Here is a 22,039-nt window from a genome sequence, read left to right on the forward strand (position 1 = left end):
AAAAAAAATCATTTCTGGTTTATTTTTAAAAAACAATGTTAAAAAGAAAATTCCTATCTTTGTTATATTTTCTCAAAATGACGTGTTTTTCAAAAATATTATTAAATTTATAATAAATTATTATTAAATTTTAATTTAATAATAATTTAAAAGTCAAATCAATTTTTGGAAGGATACCAAACAGACACGAGTGTTCATTTTATATTTAAAAGTTTCGTCGCATTCACGTTACTGCGGTGTGGAGGAAAGAAAGTAAGCGGTGAGAATATCGAATCCCAAGAAAGTGAAAGTTCTTTCGAGAGAAATCGATCGCTTAATAAGAATATGAATTTCTCTGATGCCACCTCTCCCTCCTAACTAAACTACCAAGTCCTCCACTCTCACTCGCATCTTACGTACGTGTAAATGAGAATCACAGCGCCATAACCGTCTCTCTGACTCTCTCTGTGCGTGTACAAAAGTCTCGCATTGTGGCTCTGAGAACAGAGATAGAGGCTTTGGGAAATGGCGGGAAATGACTGGATAAACAGCTATCTGGAGGCGATCCTCGACGTTGGGCCGGGCCTCGGCGACGCCAAGAAGTCGTCGCTGTTGCTCCGAGAGCGAGGCAATTTCAGCCCCACCCGCTACTTCGTCGAGGAGGTCATCACCGGCTTCGATGAGACCGATCTCCACCGCTCCTGGCTCCGAGTACCTTCTCTTTCTATAATTTTCTCTTTCTAAATGTTTTTGCATGCTCTTTCGTTTTTGCATTGTTTGATTTTGATTTCGCTTGGTTTTCCATTGTTTGAGGCCGCGGCGACGAGGAGTCCGCAGGAGAGGAATACGAGATTGGAGAACATGTGCTGGCGGATTTGGAATTTGGTTCGCAAGAAGAAGCAGGTAGTTGAGTTCCTCCATTTTTTTTTTTTTTTTTAAAATTTGAAACGGTTCCATCACGATCACCATGCGAATCACTTTTTTAGTATGTTTTAATCTGGAAATTTCACTGCTTGATCAGTGTGGTGGTTGATAATTGACTACGATTGTCTTTTATATGTTTAAATTCGAAAATTTGAAAAGTTGCACTTTTTGTTTTTATGGTTTTCCACTATTACCCGTGCATAAATGTGTGCTTGACTGAGCTGTTTGAAGTTTTACTGAATGATTATGCTAATTTTGGGAGATGAATGCTCGATGATTGTTACAATTTATTCTTAATTTTGGAGTAATTTGATGAGTGATTGTGCTGTTTGAGATTTTGAATACGTTAAGTTTCATGGTCGCGAAAAAGTCTATTGATCATCTGGATCCAATTTCTCTTTAGTTGTTTTCCTGATCGCTTACTTTATGTTTTGAACTAAAAACAGAGGATATGAAAACGTTTCCTTACAGAAAATGTAGAAAGGGAACTTCACAATATGTGACTTACATTACTTGTGCATTTTTAATATTTTGTGCTGATGATGATTCTTGATTAGCTTGAGGGAGAGGAAGCTCACCGCACAGCTAAACGCCGTATTGAACGGGAAAGAGGCCGTAGAGACGCGACGGCTGATATGTCGGAAGACTTGTCTGAAGGAGAAAAAGGAGATGTGGTTAGTGATATTTCGGCTCATGGTGATAGCACTAAAGGAAGGATGCCTAGGATCAATTCCGTTGATGTGATGGAGAACTGGGCCAATCAGCACAAGGAGAAGAAACTCTACATTGTCTTAATAAGGCATGAACTAAATTTCTTTTTCTTGCCTTAACTCTTTATAAAGTTTTATGGGGTTGTATTAACTTCTTATAAGGCTTTAAGGGGGCGTATTCTGAAAGCCGTTTTTTGTTTATAGAAATAGACACAAATTTAGTTCTGATATTTGAAAGAAAAAGCTTATGATATTTCTGCCATTCATGATGGTGTTTAGTTTTTTTTTTTTTTTTAACAAACAGTATTTATGCAGCCTTCATGGCCTGATACGAGGTGAAAACATGGAGCTTGGTCGTGATTCTGATACAGGGGGCCAGGTAACTTTTTGGCAACAACATTTTATTTGCAAAATAATTTTTTATGTGCTTTTGCAGTTATTCAATGATATGTAAGGACATCCATCTATGAGAACTGCAAAATGACCTATTACTTATGTGGAGTTGGAATGATGTTTCCTTATTCCCAGGTCAAGTACGTGGTAGAACTTGCAAGGGCCTTAGGTACAATGCCAGGTGTTTACCGGGTGGACTTGCTGACAAGACAAATATCAGCTCCAGATGTAGATTGGAGTTATGGTGAACCAACAGAAATGTTGAATACAAGAAACTCTGAGAATTCAATGCAGGAGCTTGGGGAAAGTGGTGGGGCATATATAATCCGTATACCATTTGGCCCGAAAGATAAATATATTCCTAAAGAACAACTTTGGCCATACATTCCTGAGTTTGTTGATGGTGCACTCTACCACATCCTACAGATGTCCAAAGTTCTGGGTGAGCAAATTGGTGGCGGGCAACCAGTCTGGCCTGTTGCAATTCATGGACATTATGCAGATGCAGGTGACTCTGCTGCTCTTCTGTCTGGAGCTTTAAATGTACCTATGCTTTTTACCGGCCACTCACTAGGCCGAGATAAGCTTGAACAACTTTTAAAGCAAGGACGGCAATCAAGAGAAGAGATTAATTTGACATACAAAATAATGCGGCGGATAGAAGCTGAGGAGCTATCTCTTGATGCCTCTGAAATTGTTATAACAAGCACTAGACAGGAGATAGAAGAGCAATGGCGCCTTTATGATGGTTTTGATCCTGTACTAGAACGCAAACTGAGAGTAAGGATAAGAAGGGGTGTGAGCTGTCACGGCAGGTTTATGCCTCGCATGGTTGTAAGTGTTAAGATACTGCTTCAATGTTCATTATTAAACTTAAGAGGATTCTTTCTGCATCTAAAGCAAGTTTGATTTGGTTTCACTAACTTGCTATTACTTTTATTTAAAATGCCATATCATTGTCCAGGTAATTCCTCCTGGAATGGAATTTCACCATATTGTTCCACATGATGGTGATACGGATGGGGATGTGGAAAGAAATGACGATGATCCTGCTTCTCCTGACCCACCGATTTGGTCCGAGGTTATGACTAGTCTTTCTTCACCATTGTTTGGTTTGTGGTTGTGTGAGAACCTATAAATTGCCACCCCTTTTTATTTTGATTGTCCTACAGCAAATAATTTGTCGAGAAATATTTTCTTGGTGCAGTAGGAATTTTAATTGTAATATTAATCCTGGTGATTTGATTTGGCAGATTATGCGTTTCTTTTCCAATCCACGCAAGCCTATGATACTTGCACTTGCCAGAGCAGACCCTAAAAAGAATATTACAACTTTAGTCAAAGCATTTGGAGAATGCCGCCCATTGAGGGAGCTTGCTAACCTTGTCTGTTGTAATCCTTGAATGCACCTGCCTCTACATAGATTTTGATTTTTCTGACCAATTGAAAAGGCTTTATCTTTCAGTTTTTTCCCCTGTTTTTTCCTCAAGATGTCTCAAGTGCAAGTTGTATCCCAATGGTTTAACTTCTTTTTTTTTTTTTTAAATGTTGTTGCAGACATTAATAATGGGAAACCGTGAAGATATTGATGAAATGTCTAGCACAAATGCATCTGTGCTTCTTTCAATTCTTAAGCTGATTGACAAATATGATCTGTATGGGCAAGTGGCATATCCTAAACACCACAAGCAGTCTGATGTTCCTGACATTTATCGTCTAGCAGCAAAAACAAAGGTACTGTTTCTAATCTCGAATTGATGATCGATTTTTCAAATTGTTGTGAGAGTGGGATTGAACTGGTTAAAGTGCGTGAAGAAAAATATATTGTCATACAATGTGGTTTAATTAGCATCATTCAGTGGTGTCTTCATTTTGATATATAATTTCCCCTTGGCTCTGGTGGCTATCTTTTGTTTTTGCCGTCTAATTTCTGTATAGAATTGTGAAAGTCACTGTCGATTCTCTTTATGAGAAGTATTACCGCAAAAAGACGGCTCAAGTAAGTAGGACACCCTGCATTAATGTATTAGGGCATAGCAGAAGTATTGTAATCTGTACCTTGGGTATATTGAAATTTTTGTTGTATTGGAAATGTTGAGGGTTAAATAACAATCTATTATATTAGCAAGAGAGCTGATTAATGGGTTAAATAACAATTTTATATATTAGCAAGAGTGCTCATTAATTCAAGTCCTCTACTTTGTTTCTCTCTCACTTGAAGTTATTAATCTTTTCACCGTATTTATTTGGCTCACATTTCTCTAGTACTTGTGTTGTTTGACCTATCATTTCTATTATTTTGTTTTTGTAGGGTGTTTTCATCAATCCAGCTTTCATTGAGCCATTTGGGCTTACTTTAATTGAGGTGCTTGTCTTTATTTTTTTCAGAACACTTTTACGTTGTGGGTGTTGTTAAATACAAAATCCAACACTTGCTCCACTTCTGTGCAGGCCGCAGCTTATGGTTTGCCAATTGTTGCCACAAAAAATGGGGGTCCAGTGGATATTCATAGGGTGTGTCCATTGGTGGAGCCTTCCTATTACTTAGAAGGAATATCACATTTTTTTATTGGTTCATTCTAGCTAAATTATACTGATGATGGGCTTATTACAGGTTCTTGACAACGGTCTACTTGTTGATCCCCATGATCAGCAGTGTATTGCCGATGCTCTTCTGAAGCTTGTTTCAGACAAGCAACTTTGGGCGAGATGCCGACAGAATGGACTGAAAAATATTCACCTTTTCTCATGGCCTGAGCATTGTAAGACATACTTATCTCGAATAGTCAGTTGCAGACCGAGGCAACCACAATGGCAAAGAAGTGAGTCTGACTTTGAAAATTCAGAATCGGATTCACCTGGTGACTCCTTGAGAGATATACATGATATATCTTTAAACTTGAAGCTTTCATTGGATGGCGAGAAAAATGAAGGCGGTTCCACTCTTGATAATGTTTTAGATACTGAAGAAAATGCTCTTGAGGGAAAGAGTAGAGCAGAAAATGCTATTTTGACATTGTCCAAGGGTATTATAGGAGACACACAAAAGACTGAGTCCACGAGAAAAGCAGACAATAATGTTGGCACTAGTAAATTTCCGTTACTGAGAAGGAGGAAGTATATTTTCGTAATTGCCGTGGATTGTGATACAACCTCAGATCTTCTTGAAATTATTGCAACAGTTGTTGAGGTAGCAGGGAAGGACGGGGATGCAGGATCCATAGGGTTCATATTGTCAACGGCCTTGACCATATCTGACATGCACTCTCTTTTGGTCTCAGGAGGCATAAGCCCATCAGAATTTGATGCTTTTATCTGTAACAGTGGTGGTGAGCTCTATTATCCATCGTCAAGCTCTGAGGACAGCCCTTCTGGGCTTCCCTTTGTAGTCGACTCTGATTATCGTTCACACACTGAATACCGATGGGGTGGAGAAGGTTTGAGGAAGACTTTGGTCCGTTGGGCTGCTTCTATCAGTGACAGAAAGGGAGAAGAAGGACAAATTGTTACTGAAGATGAATCAGGATCGTCTACGCATTGCTTTGCATTTAAAGCGAAAGACCTGTCATTGGTAATATTTCTTATATATATATATTTCTTATGTCAAAGGACTTGGGGCAAAAGTTGTGTTATCCCCTAGCCAGCCTCTCTCTCTCTCTCTCTCTCACACACACACACACAGATATAGGGTGACGTCACACACTAAGTTTTTAAAGCAATTTATTTTTAGCTGGAATTTTTTTTTAATATGTCATGAGGGTAGTTGCTCACTGATGCTTGTTTTTGTAATTTTCAAATTGTTTTAGTAACTACTTTTCCATCACAGATCCCCCCAGTTAAGGAACTCCGAAAATTGATGAGAATTCAGGCTCTCCGATGCCACGTTATATATAGTCAAAATGGTTCAAAGCTGAATGTAATCCCTGTGTTGGCTTCCAGAATTCAAGCCCTCAGGTATACATGCGGAGGTTTCCTGTTTTTTAAATTTTTTCCAGCTCTCCTAGCTTCTCTGCTGTTTTTTCTTCTTTTTCCTTGGCACTTTATCTTATCTAATAGTTGTTCGCAAATCCACTTTATATTATCTAATAGTTGTTTGCAAAATCATATTGAAGAATGCAATGCATATTTTAGTAGTTAACTGTTCAGTACATATTATGAAATGCAAAAGTTTCAAAAGCATAAAGGCAGGTCAGAAATCAAATAAAGAGGTGCTGCTAATTTATAATACTCACTCAAAGGCCCCAAGAGGAATTGGCATAATTTTCATCAATGCTCGGGCATTTGAATTAGATTTGCACACGTGTAGCTCTCATGGGGCGTTACCAGTGTCCTCGATCACCAGCCTTGATTTGTGGTATAAATTGTTGGTTGCTAAATGATTTGTCCATGACATGAGTATAGGTGACTTGGGTTTTTTAGATTTATGAGCCGCTGAGGTAAATGGTATAAAATAAAAAGTAAATGCAAGTTGGACGAAATTAAAGGTGTTACCAGTTTTGAGTACAGAATGAGAATAAATATAGCAGAAATATAGTGGACCAAGGCTGTTAGAGGTGATTAATTGCCCATGTTTCAGGAGAAAATATAACCCATGGCAAAATTGACTGGCAAGTATAGGGTTTGAGTAGCTGAATTTTAGTTGTCTTCAGAAGTCTTTGTTTAGTTGAGCAAGGCCTTCAATCCTGATCCAAACTACCAATATAGGTAAAATCCCAATCTTCAGCACAGCCTAAAAAATTATGGGTCTGTAGGCAGGTTTACATATGTATTTTTGAAGAGGTTTTAGCTTTGAGTTGTTGAGCAATATTGGGGGGATTCTATTAGCTGAATCATCATAATCCTTATGAAAGTTATTCCAGAAGCTCTCAAATTTTGATCTCTACAATTATACTCTGCCTTAAGGTCCACTATATATATAATTTCATCTCAAGATTCTTGTAGCAAAAAGTGAGCCACTTGCTTACTCGTAGCTTTTTCAATTTTATGAACTCTGTTTGAAGTTACCCTATTTTGATTTACCTAGAATTTTGGTTTGTGATTAATAATGGAAAATCATCTGTGTCTAGTCTCTCTTATATGACTCTTTGATATTTTTTTTTATACCAATATCCAGGTATCTGTATGTCCGCTGGGGCATGGACCTGTCAAATACTGTGGTCTTTGTGGGAGAATGTGGGGACACGGATTATGAGGGATTGCTTGGCGGCGTCCATAAAACACTGTTATTGAAGGGAGTTGGTACCGGCGCTCGAATGCTCCACGCTAACAGAAATTATCCTCTAGAACATGTTTTGCCATCTGACAGTCCCAATGTTGTTCAAGCTGAGGGATGCAGCAGCCACGACATTAGAGTGTCATTGGAGAAACTAGGGGTTCTCAAGGGATAGAATATTCCAGCTTATGAGCTCCCGGTGCGTTGGAGCCTATAATTTTGCACTGAATGTCTGGCTGTTTATTATATTCGTGGTTTGGCTTTTGCTGTCATCTTCATACCCACACCCTTCCTTTCAAAATCTTCTCATTTCGGAAACTTTCTACCAAATGAGTATTTTGTTCGGGGGGCCGGGGGGTGTGGGTTTCTCATGAAGTATGGCGTGTGTGTCCGGTATGCCCAAGACGCAAGCTGGAGTGTCAGATTAGCAATTGGGGACACCCCTAGCTTGCATCATGTGCACAGGAACATGACACAAACCAAAGCCTTCCTTGTGATCCGTTGTCTAATCTTTATTCCATCACCCTTCGGCCGTGTTTCCTTTCTTGCCTAAAACTTTGGTACTTTAATCGTAACATGTTCTACAAAGTTGTAACAGGGGCAAGGTGGGTTTTTTTGGTTTGTCTTTTGTATTTTAATTCTTCTTTTATATATGGTATTAAAAAAAAAAAAAAAAAAATTGTGCGTTTGTATAATTGCTCTTCGCGTCTGATCTAGATGTATGTGAAGGCTTGATTTACATGTGAATGTTAATGGAAGTGCGTTTGTGATGAAACTATTTTCATTGCCTTCATTCAATTATAAAGCAATTTATTTGTATAAAACATATATATATGTAGTGGCCGTCGTTGCATCTTCTTCAAGAGAAGTTAGGCGACTCTTGACTGGACACCATACTTTCCCAGCAGGAACACCTAACAGTACAGTGAGTAGTGAGGCTTTTTGGTCACTACATATGGTGATATGATACTGCAACAATTAGGTACGGGCATCTACATATGGAGGTGTCAAGGCGGTTAGTAGATTTTACTAACCGCCTAGCGGTTAACCGCCGGTTAACGGTTAGTGAAATAGATAACCGCCCGTTAATCACTTTTTCAAAATTAGGCTTTTTGGACGTTTTTTGGGCTTTAATTATTTATTTATTTATTGTATTTTTAGTGTGTTCTTGGGCCCAATTGCTATAAAAATAGCCCATATTGAAAAATAAAAAATATTTGACTCAAAATTTACATTTACTTGTACTTTAAAAAAATTTCCTTAAATATTAAATCATAACCGGCTAACCTTTTTTTTTTTTTTTTTTTTTTTTTAAAAAAAAAAACAACATATTAAAAAAAAATTCAACACAACATATAAAAAAAAGTTCAGAATTCAAATAACTGTCACAACATATAATGATACATATAATGATAATATATTAATACTTAAATTGTGTTTATAAGTAACACATTGGTCATTATTTAATCCAATGTCAATTACTTAATTTGATATTATACGAATCATATCATCATTGTACATTAATAATATGATTCACTTGAAGTCTTGAATAAAGTATTTGAATTGTCATTTAATCATATGATTAAGTATTAGTATTATACATTTATAATATTATTCATATGCATATGTAGACTTATATAGACTTATAAGTTTATAACATATATTGAAAATAAGTCTCTAGATATTTAATTGTTGTATTAGTATGAATTGGTATACTTACGAGTTATGTCATATTATATATGTATAATTTGTTATTATATAATCAAATGATTTAGTGATCAATTGATCATTTGATATAATTATATAAATTATAGTGATAATATATTAATACTCAAATTGTGATTTAATTATTTTAAAAAAAAAATTGTGATTTAATGATCAAGTGATTATATGATATAATCATATAAATTATAGTGATAATATATTAATACTCAAATTGTGATTTAATTATTTTTTAAAAAAATTATAATTTAATGATCAAGTGATTATGTTATATGTATAAATATTTTTATAATTATAATTATAAAAATATATTATATAAAAAGACGGTTAGCAGTTACGGTTAGTAAACCCAATAACCGCTAACCGTTAACCGCTAGGCGGTTATAGTGGTTAGGCGGTTAGCAGTTAATATAGTTAAGCGGTTAGCGGTTATAAGGGTTAGCGATTAGCGGTTATAGCGGTTAGCGAAACCGTCCGCATTGACACCCCTACATATGGTGATGGTCTGTCGGCTTAGTCCTACAATAGCAAGGTACCTTTCACTTGGAGGATGTTGGAGCAGTTTTTAGGTTTTACCCCTCGAGGTCGTGGCTCGGTTTCTGTCAAATTGTTGTTGATTAACTTGTCAAATGTATATTCCTTGAAAGTACGGAAAATTTTGTTATTGGGCAATGAATCAGGATCTCCTATAATTCTCTTTGCCTTTTGATTATGGAAACTCAATCCTTAGGCCTGGAAAGAATAAACGTGATTCTCATGGACAAATAGGGGAGCGCTTCTCTGTGCGAGTTGATTTTGTCTGCCATCCACGTATGGGAATTCGTTTAGTGTTGATTCTAGTTTGATGTTGTTACTTTCCAATATATTTTGGGTTTTAGCTTGCCATTTCTTGTTATCATTTCCTTCTTTGCTGAAATTTGTTGGCGCCTTTTGTTGATTGAATGCCTCTATCGTCTAATCTCGTTCCTTTTCAAGCGTTGGCTTGTGATTCATTCGAATAGAAGACATTGTTGCTTCTATTATTTTCTATCACGCTATCAGCTGGCTAAATCAATTTTGTAGGGAATTTCTCGAACACTAATTTAATCAAGTAGGTGGTCTCTCACAATTGTTTGCTAAGAGAATTGACAATCGCAGAAAGTCTCTAATTATAGGGGATCCATCTCAATCTTTGGCCAATACCCTAATACGTAAATTAAATTGTGATAAGAAGCAAGATTTAATATTGTTGTATTTAATGGTGTAGATAATGTTATGTGATATATATTGGCACACCATTTAAAAAAATTTAAATAATCATGTGGCCTCATTTATCCAACAACATTAATTAAATCCTAACCAAGAGAATTGGAGGGTAAGATAAGGAGTTTAATATACACCCATATGCACCTAATTAGTGATCATGCATGATCATAACAGTAGGGTCAGATTATTTAGCCGCTTGATGTGCATGCATTCGTTTTTATTTTGAAAATCTTGGTATGTTATCAGGTTGGATTCCAATTACCAATGGGTTCACATAAAAATAGGAAATAAATCACACTACTGAAGCTCATCTACAACAACTTCATCTTTATCTTCCCTCACGTAACATCCTACTATAGCAGAAGAAGAAGATATCCTACTTTGATATTCAAATTAACCCTAATCACCATCACCAAAAGAAGAACTTTATCACTTCCTCAAAAACCCTAATCACCATCACCAAAAGAAGAAAGAGAAGAGAAGAGAAGAGAAGAGAAGAGAAGAACTTTGTATATGTAGACATGGGTGAATTGAGTAGCGCCATCCCATTTTTGATATACCCTTCTCTCTTTCTCATCCTCTTCTTCTCCTTCATCAACCATCACTTCCACTTCTTTTCACCTCCTTGGCTTTCACTTTCCAATCACACTCAGGGTTCAGGAGATTTCTACAATGGAAGAAGAAGCAGAAACACCACCGTAAGTGAGAAACTGAGATAAAATGAAGAAGAGACAAAAGAAGATAATTAATTAAAGCTATGTCGTTTTTCTTTTGTTGGTTTAATTTGTTTACATTTTTGTTTATTATAATGTAATGTACAGTTGCATGCAATGAGTCGTTCTGAGAGAATAGAAATGGAATTGGGAAGAGCTCGGTCGGCAATAAGGCAAGCAGCTCGATCACGAACATATGGCTCCTACACCAAGGAGGATGTAGAGGATTTTTTCCCCAGAGGGTCACTCTACATAAACCCTTATGCCTTTTATCAGTTAAGATTTTTCCCCTTCTTAATTATCTCTTTAATTAGTATAATGCATCCAATCAGGATCCTGGTTGGGTAGACGACAACTGACAATGTTTGGGGAAATTTAGGATGTTAGCAGCTGGTTAATCAAGTGACTTGAAAGTCAAAGAGATATATCTTGTTATTGTTGGTTCAAAAGGTTCACATCAATTATATATCATGGGTGGTCTCAACCAACTAGGATTACCATTAAGATCCAGAGATATTTGGAGTGCCTCATTGAAATAGGATTTGACTTTTTTTGCCTACTTCTCTTAGCCTGCAATTTTCTGCACTCTACCTGTAATCTCATGATCTGGTGAAGGTATTGTTCATAAGTTCTATTCTTAGTTTCCTTCTAGGAAATTTTAGGTATTCTTCGGGTGTTCTTCTTGTGTCGTTATTCTGGTCCTAGGTGAATATTATTTTATAAAAATCAAGCGAGAGAAATAAGAACAACTTTTCTTTTTTATTTTATAAAATAATATCTACCTAGGATTATATATGGGGACACAAGAAAAGAGTACCTCGCATTCCCCTTTCTGGAATAGTTCTTTATGTATGTACTTGTTATCTGTCACAATCTTTAGATTCTTTATTTTTATGCCCTAGACCAGGAAATCGCCTTTAATTAAGATGATCCCCCTATTGGGCATTTAATGATAAATCCTAATAGCATGGAAATAAAATCCTCTCCAAAATGGAGAAACTATTTTATAGTTTGGATTAAATTTTATGGAATCTACACATATATACATGATATCACATTATTTAAAAATTTTAAATTACCTGACAATGTAAACAATATATATATACACTGTTAGATTTTATAGTGAAATGGAGAGGATCATGTTTCTATTCTCACAGCCAATCTTGATCAAGTTCTTCTATTCTCTTTCTTCTTTTGGTGATGGTGATTAGGGTTTTGAGGAAGTGATAATAGTGAAGGGTCTCAACTCCTTTTGAATGCCAAAGTAGTATATATATCTTCATTTACTATATATATGTAGTTAGAATCAAATTTTTGTTAAACCGCTTGTTATCTCAAGAGCTTAAGTTTATATATATATATATATAAAAGGTTATATAATCATTTAATTAATATATAATTAACTTTCTTTTTTTTAAGTGTGGACTCAAAATTCATTTTTCAACAAATGAGGTCTTACACTTAGAATATTTAACTACCCTGAAATATTTCATAATGGAATATATATATATGATGAATAACATTAATAATTAATTGTTTGATGTGCATGATGATGATCAGGAGCCATAAAGAGATGTTGAAGCGATTCAAAGTGTGGGCATACAAGGAAGGAGAGCTGCCCCTCTTTCACTATGGGCCAATGAGCAGCATATACTCAATTGAAGGGCATTTCATTGAAGAATTGGAAAGTGGAAAGAGTTCATTTGCTGCCAAGAACCCTGATGAGGCTACTGCATTTTTTCTTCCCGTTAGTGTTGTCAATATCATCCAATTCGTCTATAGGCCTTACGTCAATTATTCCCGTCTACGTCTTCAGAACATTGTCAAGGACTACATTTCATCCATATCAAAGAAATACCCTTATTGGAATCAAAGCAGTGGTGCTGACCATTTTTTCGTTTCTTGTCATGACTGGGTACGCCCTATTCATCTCAGTTACGAGTATTGCAGCTTTTACTACAAATTATTTACAAATTAACAAATATAAATAAATAATTAGTTTCATGTGATCATATTTCAGGCACCGTGTGTTTCAGAAACCGACCCTAAGCTTTACAAACACTTCATTAGGGTTCTCTGCAATGCCAACTCTTCAGAGGGGTTTCGACCGGTGAGAGACGTCTCCTTACCTGAAGTTCAAGTCCACGGACAGGTATTGCACCCACTAAGCCTTGGCCAGCCCCCGAAAAACCGTTCGGTCTTTGCCTTTTTCGCCGGCCATGATCACGGGTATGTAAGGAAGATGCTATTTAGGCACTGGAAAGACAAAGACACTGATATCCAAGTGCACGATTATCTCCCTAAGACCGCAAATTACTCCGAGTTAATGGGACAAAGCAGGTTTTGCTTGTGCCCTAGTGGGTACGAAGTTGCAAGCCCTAGGGTGGTCGACTCCATACATGCCGGATGTGTCCCGGTGATCATATCCGATAACTATGTGCTGCCATTCAGTGATGTTCTCAATTGGAGCCAATTTTCGGTTCATATTCCAGTTGCAAAGATACCCGAAATTAAGAAAATTTTGCAAGAAATTCCGGATGATGAGTATTTAGCAAAGCAAAAGAGGGTTATCCAGGTGCAAAAGCATTTTGTGCTCAATAGGCCGGCTAAGCCATATGATTTAATTCACATGATCATGCATTCAGTGTGGCTCAGGAGGCTTAATATGAGGTACCCATCGTGATGGTAGCTTCAATTAAGGTTGTTATGTACAATATTCATAGGTACGTGTAAAATATATAATAATTAACTCATATGAAAAGAGAAAACATTGCATGTATTTGAAAGTTTATTTTGGTGAATAATTTGCGCTTTAATTGTTGTTATGAAATAATATTATTTCGATTTTTGATGCCTAGTTGTTGCCTTTAAATTTGTATTTGCCTCGTAAAAGAAAATTCAAGTATGTAAAACTTCATTTTAGAAATTTGACACATCATGTAAAAACACCAAATACAATATAGATGAAAATGTAAACTATATCTTTAATTGAAGAGAAATCAATACCATAGATTTTTCCATTCATTCTAACCTGCACCCGAAACCAACACAGGTAGGTAGGTAGAGAATACATAGGGGGCAAGACAACTCTCTTTAAGGAACTCGGCAAAATAGCCTCATAACTTCGAGAGAAGGGGGTGCCTCCTCACAAAGGAGGTCGTAGTGACCAGGCTTGGATGACTATTTTAAGGAACTCGGCAAATAGCCTCATAATTTTGAGAGAAGGGGGTGCCTCCTCACAAAGGAGGTCGTAGTGACCAAGCTCGAGCAACTGTTTTTCAAAAACACAGGCCTTCGCAAAGCTGTAAGACCATGCATGTATGGGGGTTGATGCCCATCACCTACCTCCGAGCCCCAATACTAAAGTCTCAAAAACCAACCAAGACGGTGGCTCCGGTGGTTTTGTTGGTAGTTTTGATAATAAGTATTTTGTCAAGAGAAGAAAAATTATTTGGTGTGAATAGTTATATTATTTTTAAATATTTCAAACTGAACTATATGCTTTCTATTCGATTTGAATGTACAAAATACCAAATTTACACCTTGACCCGATTAAAGTTATTCTCTCAAAAGTTTATCTCAATCCAAGGAATCCAGGCTTCAAGTCTTCCACATGCAAATTACCTATAAAATTCCACATGGGACCCATTATATATGTCACATTGTCAATAGTTTTTCAAACAGCTAGCTATACCCATATAGAGCCATCAACCATATGAAATATATAAATCCTAAAGTTTAATTATCAATTATCATGTACGTACCTAAACTTTTATTGACCGGATAAGAATAATTCCAACAAATTAATTAAAGGTAGTACCACTAAAAATAAAGTTGACGTAACAAATGGGTTTGGAAATCTGTCTCAATATATACCATGACTCCTCAGTACTTCATGTAATTGGTTGTTAAATTCCACATGGCCCCATGATGTCAATTATTTGTATGTGATCATCATTCAAGCGTACACACGGGCAAACCGTTGAGGATCGAGTCCTCCGAAAATTTTTTTTTATTTTTTTATTTTTATAAATATATATATTTCTAAAAATAAATTAATTTTGTATTAATTCTCTTCAACATATATAGAATAATGTTATTCTTTACACTAATTTATTGATCATGCACATTTTACACTAGCAAATTTGACGTATTACGCTACACGCTAATCAGTATAAAATGAATATGATGAATGAACGTGAAACACATCATTACTGATAAACATGCGGCACAACGAAGAGGATGACTTCCAATGTCAAGTCTTTATATTTGTGTACGTTGTTTATTTATTTATTTTATCTCTCATTTATCTTTATCCATATTTTTTAAAAATTTACCATGAAGAATCCATATGAATTATGAAAAATGTTTGGACGATATTGACTCATTCAAACCCATTTATCATGATAATATATTATGTTTGAATCCAAACTCTATTCTATCTACTATTTAAATTTTTTTGAAAAGAAAAAAATAAATACAACAACTTATTATCTTTTCCTCTTTATAAATTTGACCCAAAAACCCTAGTTAATTTTACGTTTGTTTCAAATAAAGATAGATTCGTAATTAGCGAAAAAAGAAAGCACCGAGGGTGCAAATTTGGAAACTTTGGGCAAAGCCCCCGTTATGGCGGGAAAATAAGTTACGGAGCCCCAAAACAAACACAGCCTACACTTACGTGTTCAGTTACGAGCGCGCGCAGCACACGACTATTTTCATTGCTCCGAATTGATGCACAGGGGTAAAGCCGTACATTCACCTCCTCCCTCACACTTTCTTTCGGTCTTTAAATTTTGACTCTCAGGGAGAGATAGAAGAGAGACTGGGAGAGGGAGAGACCAGTAGGAGTCTCCAGCCTCCGATAATTTAACTTTCCAAACCGTTTTTCCCTGGCTTTCTCGAGAAAACAGAATCCGAGCAACCAAACACCGAAGCCATAGACTGAGAATGGGAGCTTACCCCGGATGCTCTGTTACTATACTCTCGTCGCTCTGCGTGGCTTCGATCCTCATCGTTTCGATTCTCTCACGCCCTTTTTTCAGTACGCTGGTGAGCTTCTCCGCGCCCCCGAAGTCGGAGTTCTCCGTACCAATGGTGGAGTTGCAAAAGAAGATCAATAGCGATGATCAAGTCCGAGCTGTCGGTACCGGTGATTCGCCTACCGGTTTTTACATTAACCGGTTCGGGAACCGAACCTTAGTAGTACGTTCCACATCCTCTCTCTCTCTCTCTCTCTCTCTATATATATATATATATATATATATGTTCTTTAATCAAACTCAGTTTGTTTGGAAATTCTTATATATACAGAGGGAGGGAGGGAGATATAGGCAATATTTGCTTGATCAAAATCTCCTTTATCTCTGTATATCGAATTTCTTTTCGAATTTGGTTGATTAATTTTCTCTCTTGATCAATTTTGTTGTTCCATATGTTTAATTAATTATCATGTTAATTTATCTGATACTATATATATATATATGTGTGTGTGTGTGTGTGTGTGTTACACAGAGAAAGAAAGTGAAACTTAGCAGAGAGCAAGAGCTGGAACAAGGACTCGCACACGCACGAGCTTCGATTCGCAGATCAGCAGCTTCAAAGCTCAATCTCTCAGCAACCGTCAAAGGCGACGATTACGTACCCTCCGGGATTGTCTATCGTAACTCCCGCACATTTTACCAGTAAGCCCTTTACCGGTTGTTATTTAATTTTTTTTGAAAAATAAAAAATCTAAGAAAAAATATTAAAAAATAAATCTATCTTGTATTCTGCTATACAAATTGACTTTTAAATTAGTACTTATAAAAAAATAATAATAATTTGATTATATTACAATTGTATAAAATTTTAATAATTAAATAACATTTCTCTACAAAAGATGGAATTTAAAGTTGTTGAAAGCTTTGAACTGCTTTGCTTCTAAGTCACCTCGATCCAGCCTGCCTGTGCACCTGTTCTTCACTTCGATCATTTTAATCTACTTTTTTTTTTTTTCTTTTTTTTTTTCATGGTTGGGTTTTAATGGGGGAATTTCTTGTATTAAACGCTAGATAGGTGAGCTAAAGTGCGCACGTACTCAATATTTCACTTGGCTATGATCATTGCCATTGAAAAAAGTGGTCCTTCGCTACTTAATTATTGCGAGAACGTAATGGATAATCGTGGCCACTCTTTACCTTTTATGATATGGGGTTCTAAAAAAGTCGGAAATTCCAGATTAAAACGCGTTAGGTTTTAAGTTTAGGGTTGAATTTTTAAGATTTTAATTATTATTTGAATATTTAATGGTTCAAATTTGTCATTTCAATAATTATATCTCAAAAGATTTTTGAGATTTTCTTAATTCGTTGCATCTCATCAGCTCTCATAGATTAAATATTATGGTGATTAAATCTAAAAATTCTTAAGATTTTAAGAACAAACGCATTCCAAGTCAAACTCCAACTCAAACTCAAGATAGAATCCTAAGAACAAGGAGCTAGATTGATATAGATATAAATAAGTGTGATAAGATAGAATAGAATTAGCTAGTAGACTCAAATACTCAGTTGTAGAGTTTATCTTGTAAATCATATTTTTTAATATGATTTTGTAATTGAAAATATTTTTTAATACTCAGCTGTAGAGTTTGTAATTGATACAAACTCAAGTGTAGTGTGATACTTTAGATAAGAAAGAATAGAAGTAGACTCAAATACTCGATCAGCTGTAGAGTTTATCTTGTGATATCATATTCTACTTGCACCTACGTCTCACTCTTTATGTTACTTATAATTTTACTTTCATTATTTCATTTAAAATATTTTTTTTATTAATTTTTACTATTATCAAAAAGAAGAGAAAATCAAATTAGTTTTAATGTTAATAGTAATAGTAACATGGTATAATTAAATGGGTTGGGACCATCAAGGATATGTGAGCCCACCAATCAAATTGTTACCTGATCAGTTCTTATTGCTCAGTCACTTGGATATATCTCACACTTTCAGAATAGTACGTAAATCATAGCGCTCAGGCCCAATTGGAAACCATCAAAGACATGTAATTAGCCCAACAATCAAAGATTTATTTAACATATTAACCTACAGTTTCTCTTCATAACCGCTATTGTCATTATCATGAATTCATCATTAATTAGAAGTTGTAGAATCTTAATTAACTTGGATGTAATATTCATTGATTATTGATGTAAACAGTAATGATTAACTCCGACAACCTACAATAAGAGTGGCGTGGCGCCCAAATCACTCAATGCACATGCATCATGCATTATCATCATGTAGAAACATATTTATTATTTGTTCACCTCTGTCGTTCTCCAATCCCAAAACTTTCAGGAGCTATTTAGAGATGGAAAGAAGATTCAAGGTGTACGTGTACCCGGAAGGGGACCTACCCATCACCCACGATGGTCCATGCAAGGACATCTACAGCATCGAAGGGAGATTCATCCACGAGATGGAGCACGGTAATGGGAATTTCAGGACGAGGGATCCCCGCCGGGCTCACGTTTACTTCATGCCCTTCAGCGTGACGTGGATGGTGAAGTACCTCTACCAAAGTCTCTCTCACAATCACAACCCTCTACTGGAGTTTGTCTCTGATTATGTGAGAGTGGTTTCCATGAGGTACCCCTTCTGGAATAGAACTCGTGGGGCGGACCATTTCATGCTTTCCTGTCATGATTGGGTGAGTTTCCTAGCTAGCTTCTTTAATTCCCTTTCCATTTTCTCACATCATTTTCTTGGTCTTTTAAGCGTGCATGCATCACTCTCAATGCGCACTCATAATTTTTACAACTGAAGTGGCCATCCACAGATTTTTGGTACAGAAGAAAAACTTGCCCCTTGACTGACCATACTATCTTTCGGATCATAATTTGAATAAAGAGAAATATTGCAATCCACTTGCAAATAATTTTTAGATTAATTCTTGATAAAAATAAATAAAAATTTAAGTGTTGATTGACATTAATTATTACGTACATTAACATATATAGAATTACTTTTCAATAAAACAATACCAAAATATCTTGCGCAACACACATATTTTTTATTTCTTTTTTAAACTATATATATATATATATATATATATATAATTTGTAGCAAAAATATAAACACTACTCAATTTTTTGAAAATCGAATAATGAAAGTTTTGCAACCAATGAAAATATAATAAAAAGAATTTCCGAGTAAATTTTGTGTTAGAATATTTGATCTTATTCTTAATATTATTCTACTTTATTATGTTTCTTTATATATTCTAAGGTTTAGTCTAGGATTTTTTGTCCAGTACTTTTTCTCTCTCTATAAATAGAAATCTATGTAATAGTTTAAAAAAACTCAACAAATATAAGAGACCGTGATTATATAAGATGTAGTTAATACGTTTCTCTTCGCTAACGCTCTCTCTTTTCTTTCTCTTTCTTATTTTAGTATTATATATATATATATATATATACTAATCTAAAGGTAGTTAGTTAAGACGGTTATATCATGATTGCGATAAAAATGTGATATATATATATACTAATCTAAAGGTAGTTAGTTAAGACGGTTATATCATGATTGCGATAAAAATGTGATTTTTTAGCATTATCTATTTGAACATGCCTTTTCAAGCTAACCATGCCAAATTATCCATTAATTAGTGAAAGCAAGAGGATGAACTACAGAAACTAATGGTCCGAATATTGATTGATTTACTTTTACAACAATTGCAGGGTCCCATTGCTTCGGGGGGCAATCCCTTCCTCTACAACACATCCATCCGAGTCCTTTGCAATGCCAACTCCTCCGAAGGCTTCAACCCTCAAAAAGACATTAGCCTCCCTGAAATTCACCTCTACAGCGGCAAAGTATCTCCCAAAATCGCTACTCCTCCACCGGACAATACCTCACGTCCTCACCTTGCCTTCTTCGCCGGCGGAGTCCACGGCCCAATCCGGCCAATCCTTCTCCACCATTGGAAAAACCGTGACAACGACCTCCGCGTCTACGAATACCTCCCGAAAGACCTAGACTACTACTCCTTGATGCTTCAGTCTAGGTTTTGTCTGTGCCCTAGCGGGCATGAAGTGGCCAGCCCCAGAATTGTGGAGGCCATTTACGCCGAATGTGTGCCGGTGATTTTATCAAAGAGTTATGTGTTGCCCTTCAGTGATGTGTTGCGGTGGGAGGCGTTTTCGATTACAGTGGATGTGTCGGAGATTCCAAGACTGAAGGAGGTGTTGAGTGCAGTTCCGGAGGCAAGGTATAGGAAGCTTAAGAAGGGTGTGAGGCTTGTGAGGAGGCATTTTGTGTTGAACAAGCCGGCTAAAAGATTTGATGTGTTTCATATGATTTTACACTCTATATGGCTTAGGAGATTAAATATAAAGCTTGATCAATAGATGTGTATATACACCTACTTGAAAGAAATCAAACAAATGTCTAATTATGTGGAGTGGGTTAATTAATTAGTTGAGGTTCAAACTAATCTCTTGGTTGACCCAATGCTTGGATGAGATTATTTATATCTGACTTAACAAATTTATTCTTTATTTTAGCTATAAGAAAACTAGCTTTTTTTATTAGGGGTGATCATGCAATTGCGGTTAGCGCTTAATGGCTAAAACCGCTAACCGCAAATGCTTAAGCGGTTAGTACATTTTACTAACCACTTTCGCTAACCACCCGGTTAGCGGTTAACCGCATTTGGCACCGCTTTTTTGGGCTTTTTTCGGACTTTCTTTTTGGGTTGAATTTGAAAATTAGGCTTTTTTGGGGCTCTCTTTACATTTTTTTTTCCACTTTTTTTTTTTTTCCTTTCCAAGTTTTTTTTTTTTTTTTGCCTGTTGGTTGAATTTTTAGTTTTTGGCTTATTTTGCCCTTTTTGGCCTTTTATGTGCCTTTTTGGCATCAAAATATGCACTATTTAATAAGTATATAGGTTGCGATATACTACATTGGGCTTGCTCCAAAATGAGCTGATCATATAATAAATAAATAAATAAGAACATAGTTATAAAAAAATCTGGATGATCAAATTCTTAACCCAAAGTAATACAAATATGAAAATCAAGGAAAACTAAGTTGTTAAAAAGCCTTAGAGTAGATATCCCGAACAAGGAACACAAAACTTATTATATATATATATATAAAGCGGTTAATAAAAACCGCGTGAACACCCCTATTTTTATATTTTATACATGGAATTCTCTATTTTAGTTATCTACTTTCACTATTATGGTTAAATGTTCTTTCTCAAATATTTTGTTTTATTTTTTGTTGAAGGGAGAGAAAATATTAAAGATTAGAAAATGTTTTGTTTTTACATTTGGCGAGCACCGTAACAACTCACCAAATATTTCTTCAAATTACTAAGCTGTGGAAGGCAATTGAAATCTAACTAATTAACCAAAATAATATTTGGCTAGTTAAATGAAAATGCTCTCAGAATTTATCCTCATATAATTAGTCGTGCATAGAGAGTTTCTTTTCATCGTTAAAAAAATTAATAAATAATTTTTTTTTTTTTAAAAAAAAAAAAAGTGTTGAAAATTGGTGAGTAAGGTAACGGGACTGCAATTGAAGAAAAGAGAGCAAAATTGTGCGAATATCTTAAGACGAAGCCCAAGCCACACGTCTGAATTTTAAGCCCTGCTCAGATCTGATCCTATTAGTCCTGCCAGTGGCCCAACACAAAGTGCTTGGGCCTTAAAAAGCTAGTTGAGCCTAAAAAAATTGCAGGCCCCTTCAATGATAAGAACAAATGGTAGAAGTTTTCTCAGTGCTCACGTAGTCATGTTGGGAAAATTAATGGTTCTACCAAAAAAAAAAAAAAAATTAAAAAGGTTCATTGTTATTTTTAAATTAAATGAATCCGACGTGGCCAATCTGTTTTATATTAAACCGAGTTTGGTTTGCTTTTAGTGAAAAAAGTATTGGAAATCCTCTTATAAAAAAATAAACAGTAGATGTAGATAGCTTCTAATTAATCTTTCCTTAAATCCCAACGATCACCTGTCAATACAAATACATTAAAAAAAAAAAATAACAAAATGATTGTATTTGAGAGAGAGAAATAATATTAAACGATATAATTAGATCATTAGATAAACTTATTGTAAAGTGCATTTGAAAAGGCTTTAGCTAATT

General features: G+C 35.6%; 3 protein-coding genes across 3 annotated transcripts; all 3 read left to right on the forward strand.

Annotated features, from left to right (window-relative positions):
• Window positions 1–312: 312 nt before the first annotated feature.
• Window positions 313–7,507, forward strand: LOC132189719 (probable sucrose-phosphate synthase 1). Its single transcript, XM_059604497.1, has 13 exons — window positions 313–690; window positions 793–882; window positions 1,461–1,702; window positions 1,929–1,992; window positions 2,142–2,840; window positions 2,971–3,087; window positions 3,260–3,391; window positions 3,564–3,740; window positions 4,318–4,371; window positions 4,458–4,520; window positions 4,621–5,577; window positions 5,833–5,960; window positions 7,120–7,507. The coding sequence occupies exons 1-13, from the start codon at window positions 505–507 to the stop codon at window positions 7,391–7,393; spliced, it is 3,183 nt and encodes a 1,060-aa protein (XP_059460480.1). The 5' UTR covers window positions 313–504; the 3' UTR covers window positions 7,394–7,507.
• Window positions 7,508–10,706: 3,199 nt separating this feature from the next.
• On the forward strand, window positions 10,707–13,581 carry LOC132189604 (probable glycosyltransferase At5g11130). The gene is made up of 4 exons (XM_059604351.1): window positions 10,707–10,883; window positions 11,007–11,173; window positions 12,459–12,813; window positions 12,919–13,581. Exons 1-4 carry the CDS (start codon window positions 10,707–10,709, stop codon window positions 13,579–13,581), a joined length of 1,362 nt encoding a protein of 453 aa, XP_059460334.1.
• Window positions 13,582–15,739: 2,158 nt separating this feature from the next.
• Window positions 15,740–20,340, forward strand: LOC132190435 (probable glycosyltransferase At5g25310). Its single transcript, XM_059605426.1, has 4 exons — window positions 15,740–16,103; window positions 16,413–16,582; window positions 18,239–18,590; window positions 19,624–20,340. The coding sequence occupies exons 1-4, from the start codon at window positions 15,849–15,851 to the stop codon at window positions 20,290–20,292; spliced, it is 1,446 nt and encodes a 481-aa protein (XP_059461409.1). The 5' UTR covers window positions 15,740–15,848; the 3' UTR covers window positions 20,293–20,340.
• Window positions 20,341–22,039: the final 1,699 nt, after the last annotated feature.

The sequence above is a fragment of the Corylus avellana genome, chromosome ca8 (genome assembly GCF_901000735.1).
Source record: "Corylus avellana chromosome ca8, CavTom2PMs-1.0".
Taxonomy (NCBI): Eukaryota; Viridiplantae; Streptophyta; class Magnoliopsida; order Fagales; family Betulaceae; genus Corylus; species Corylus avellana.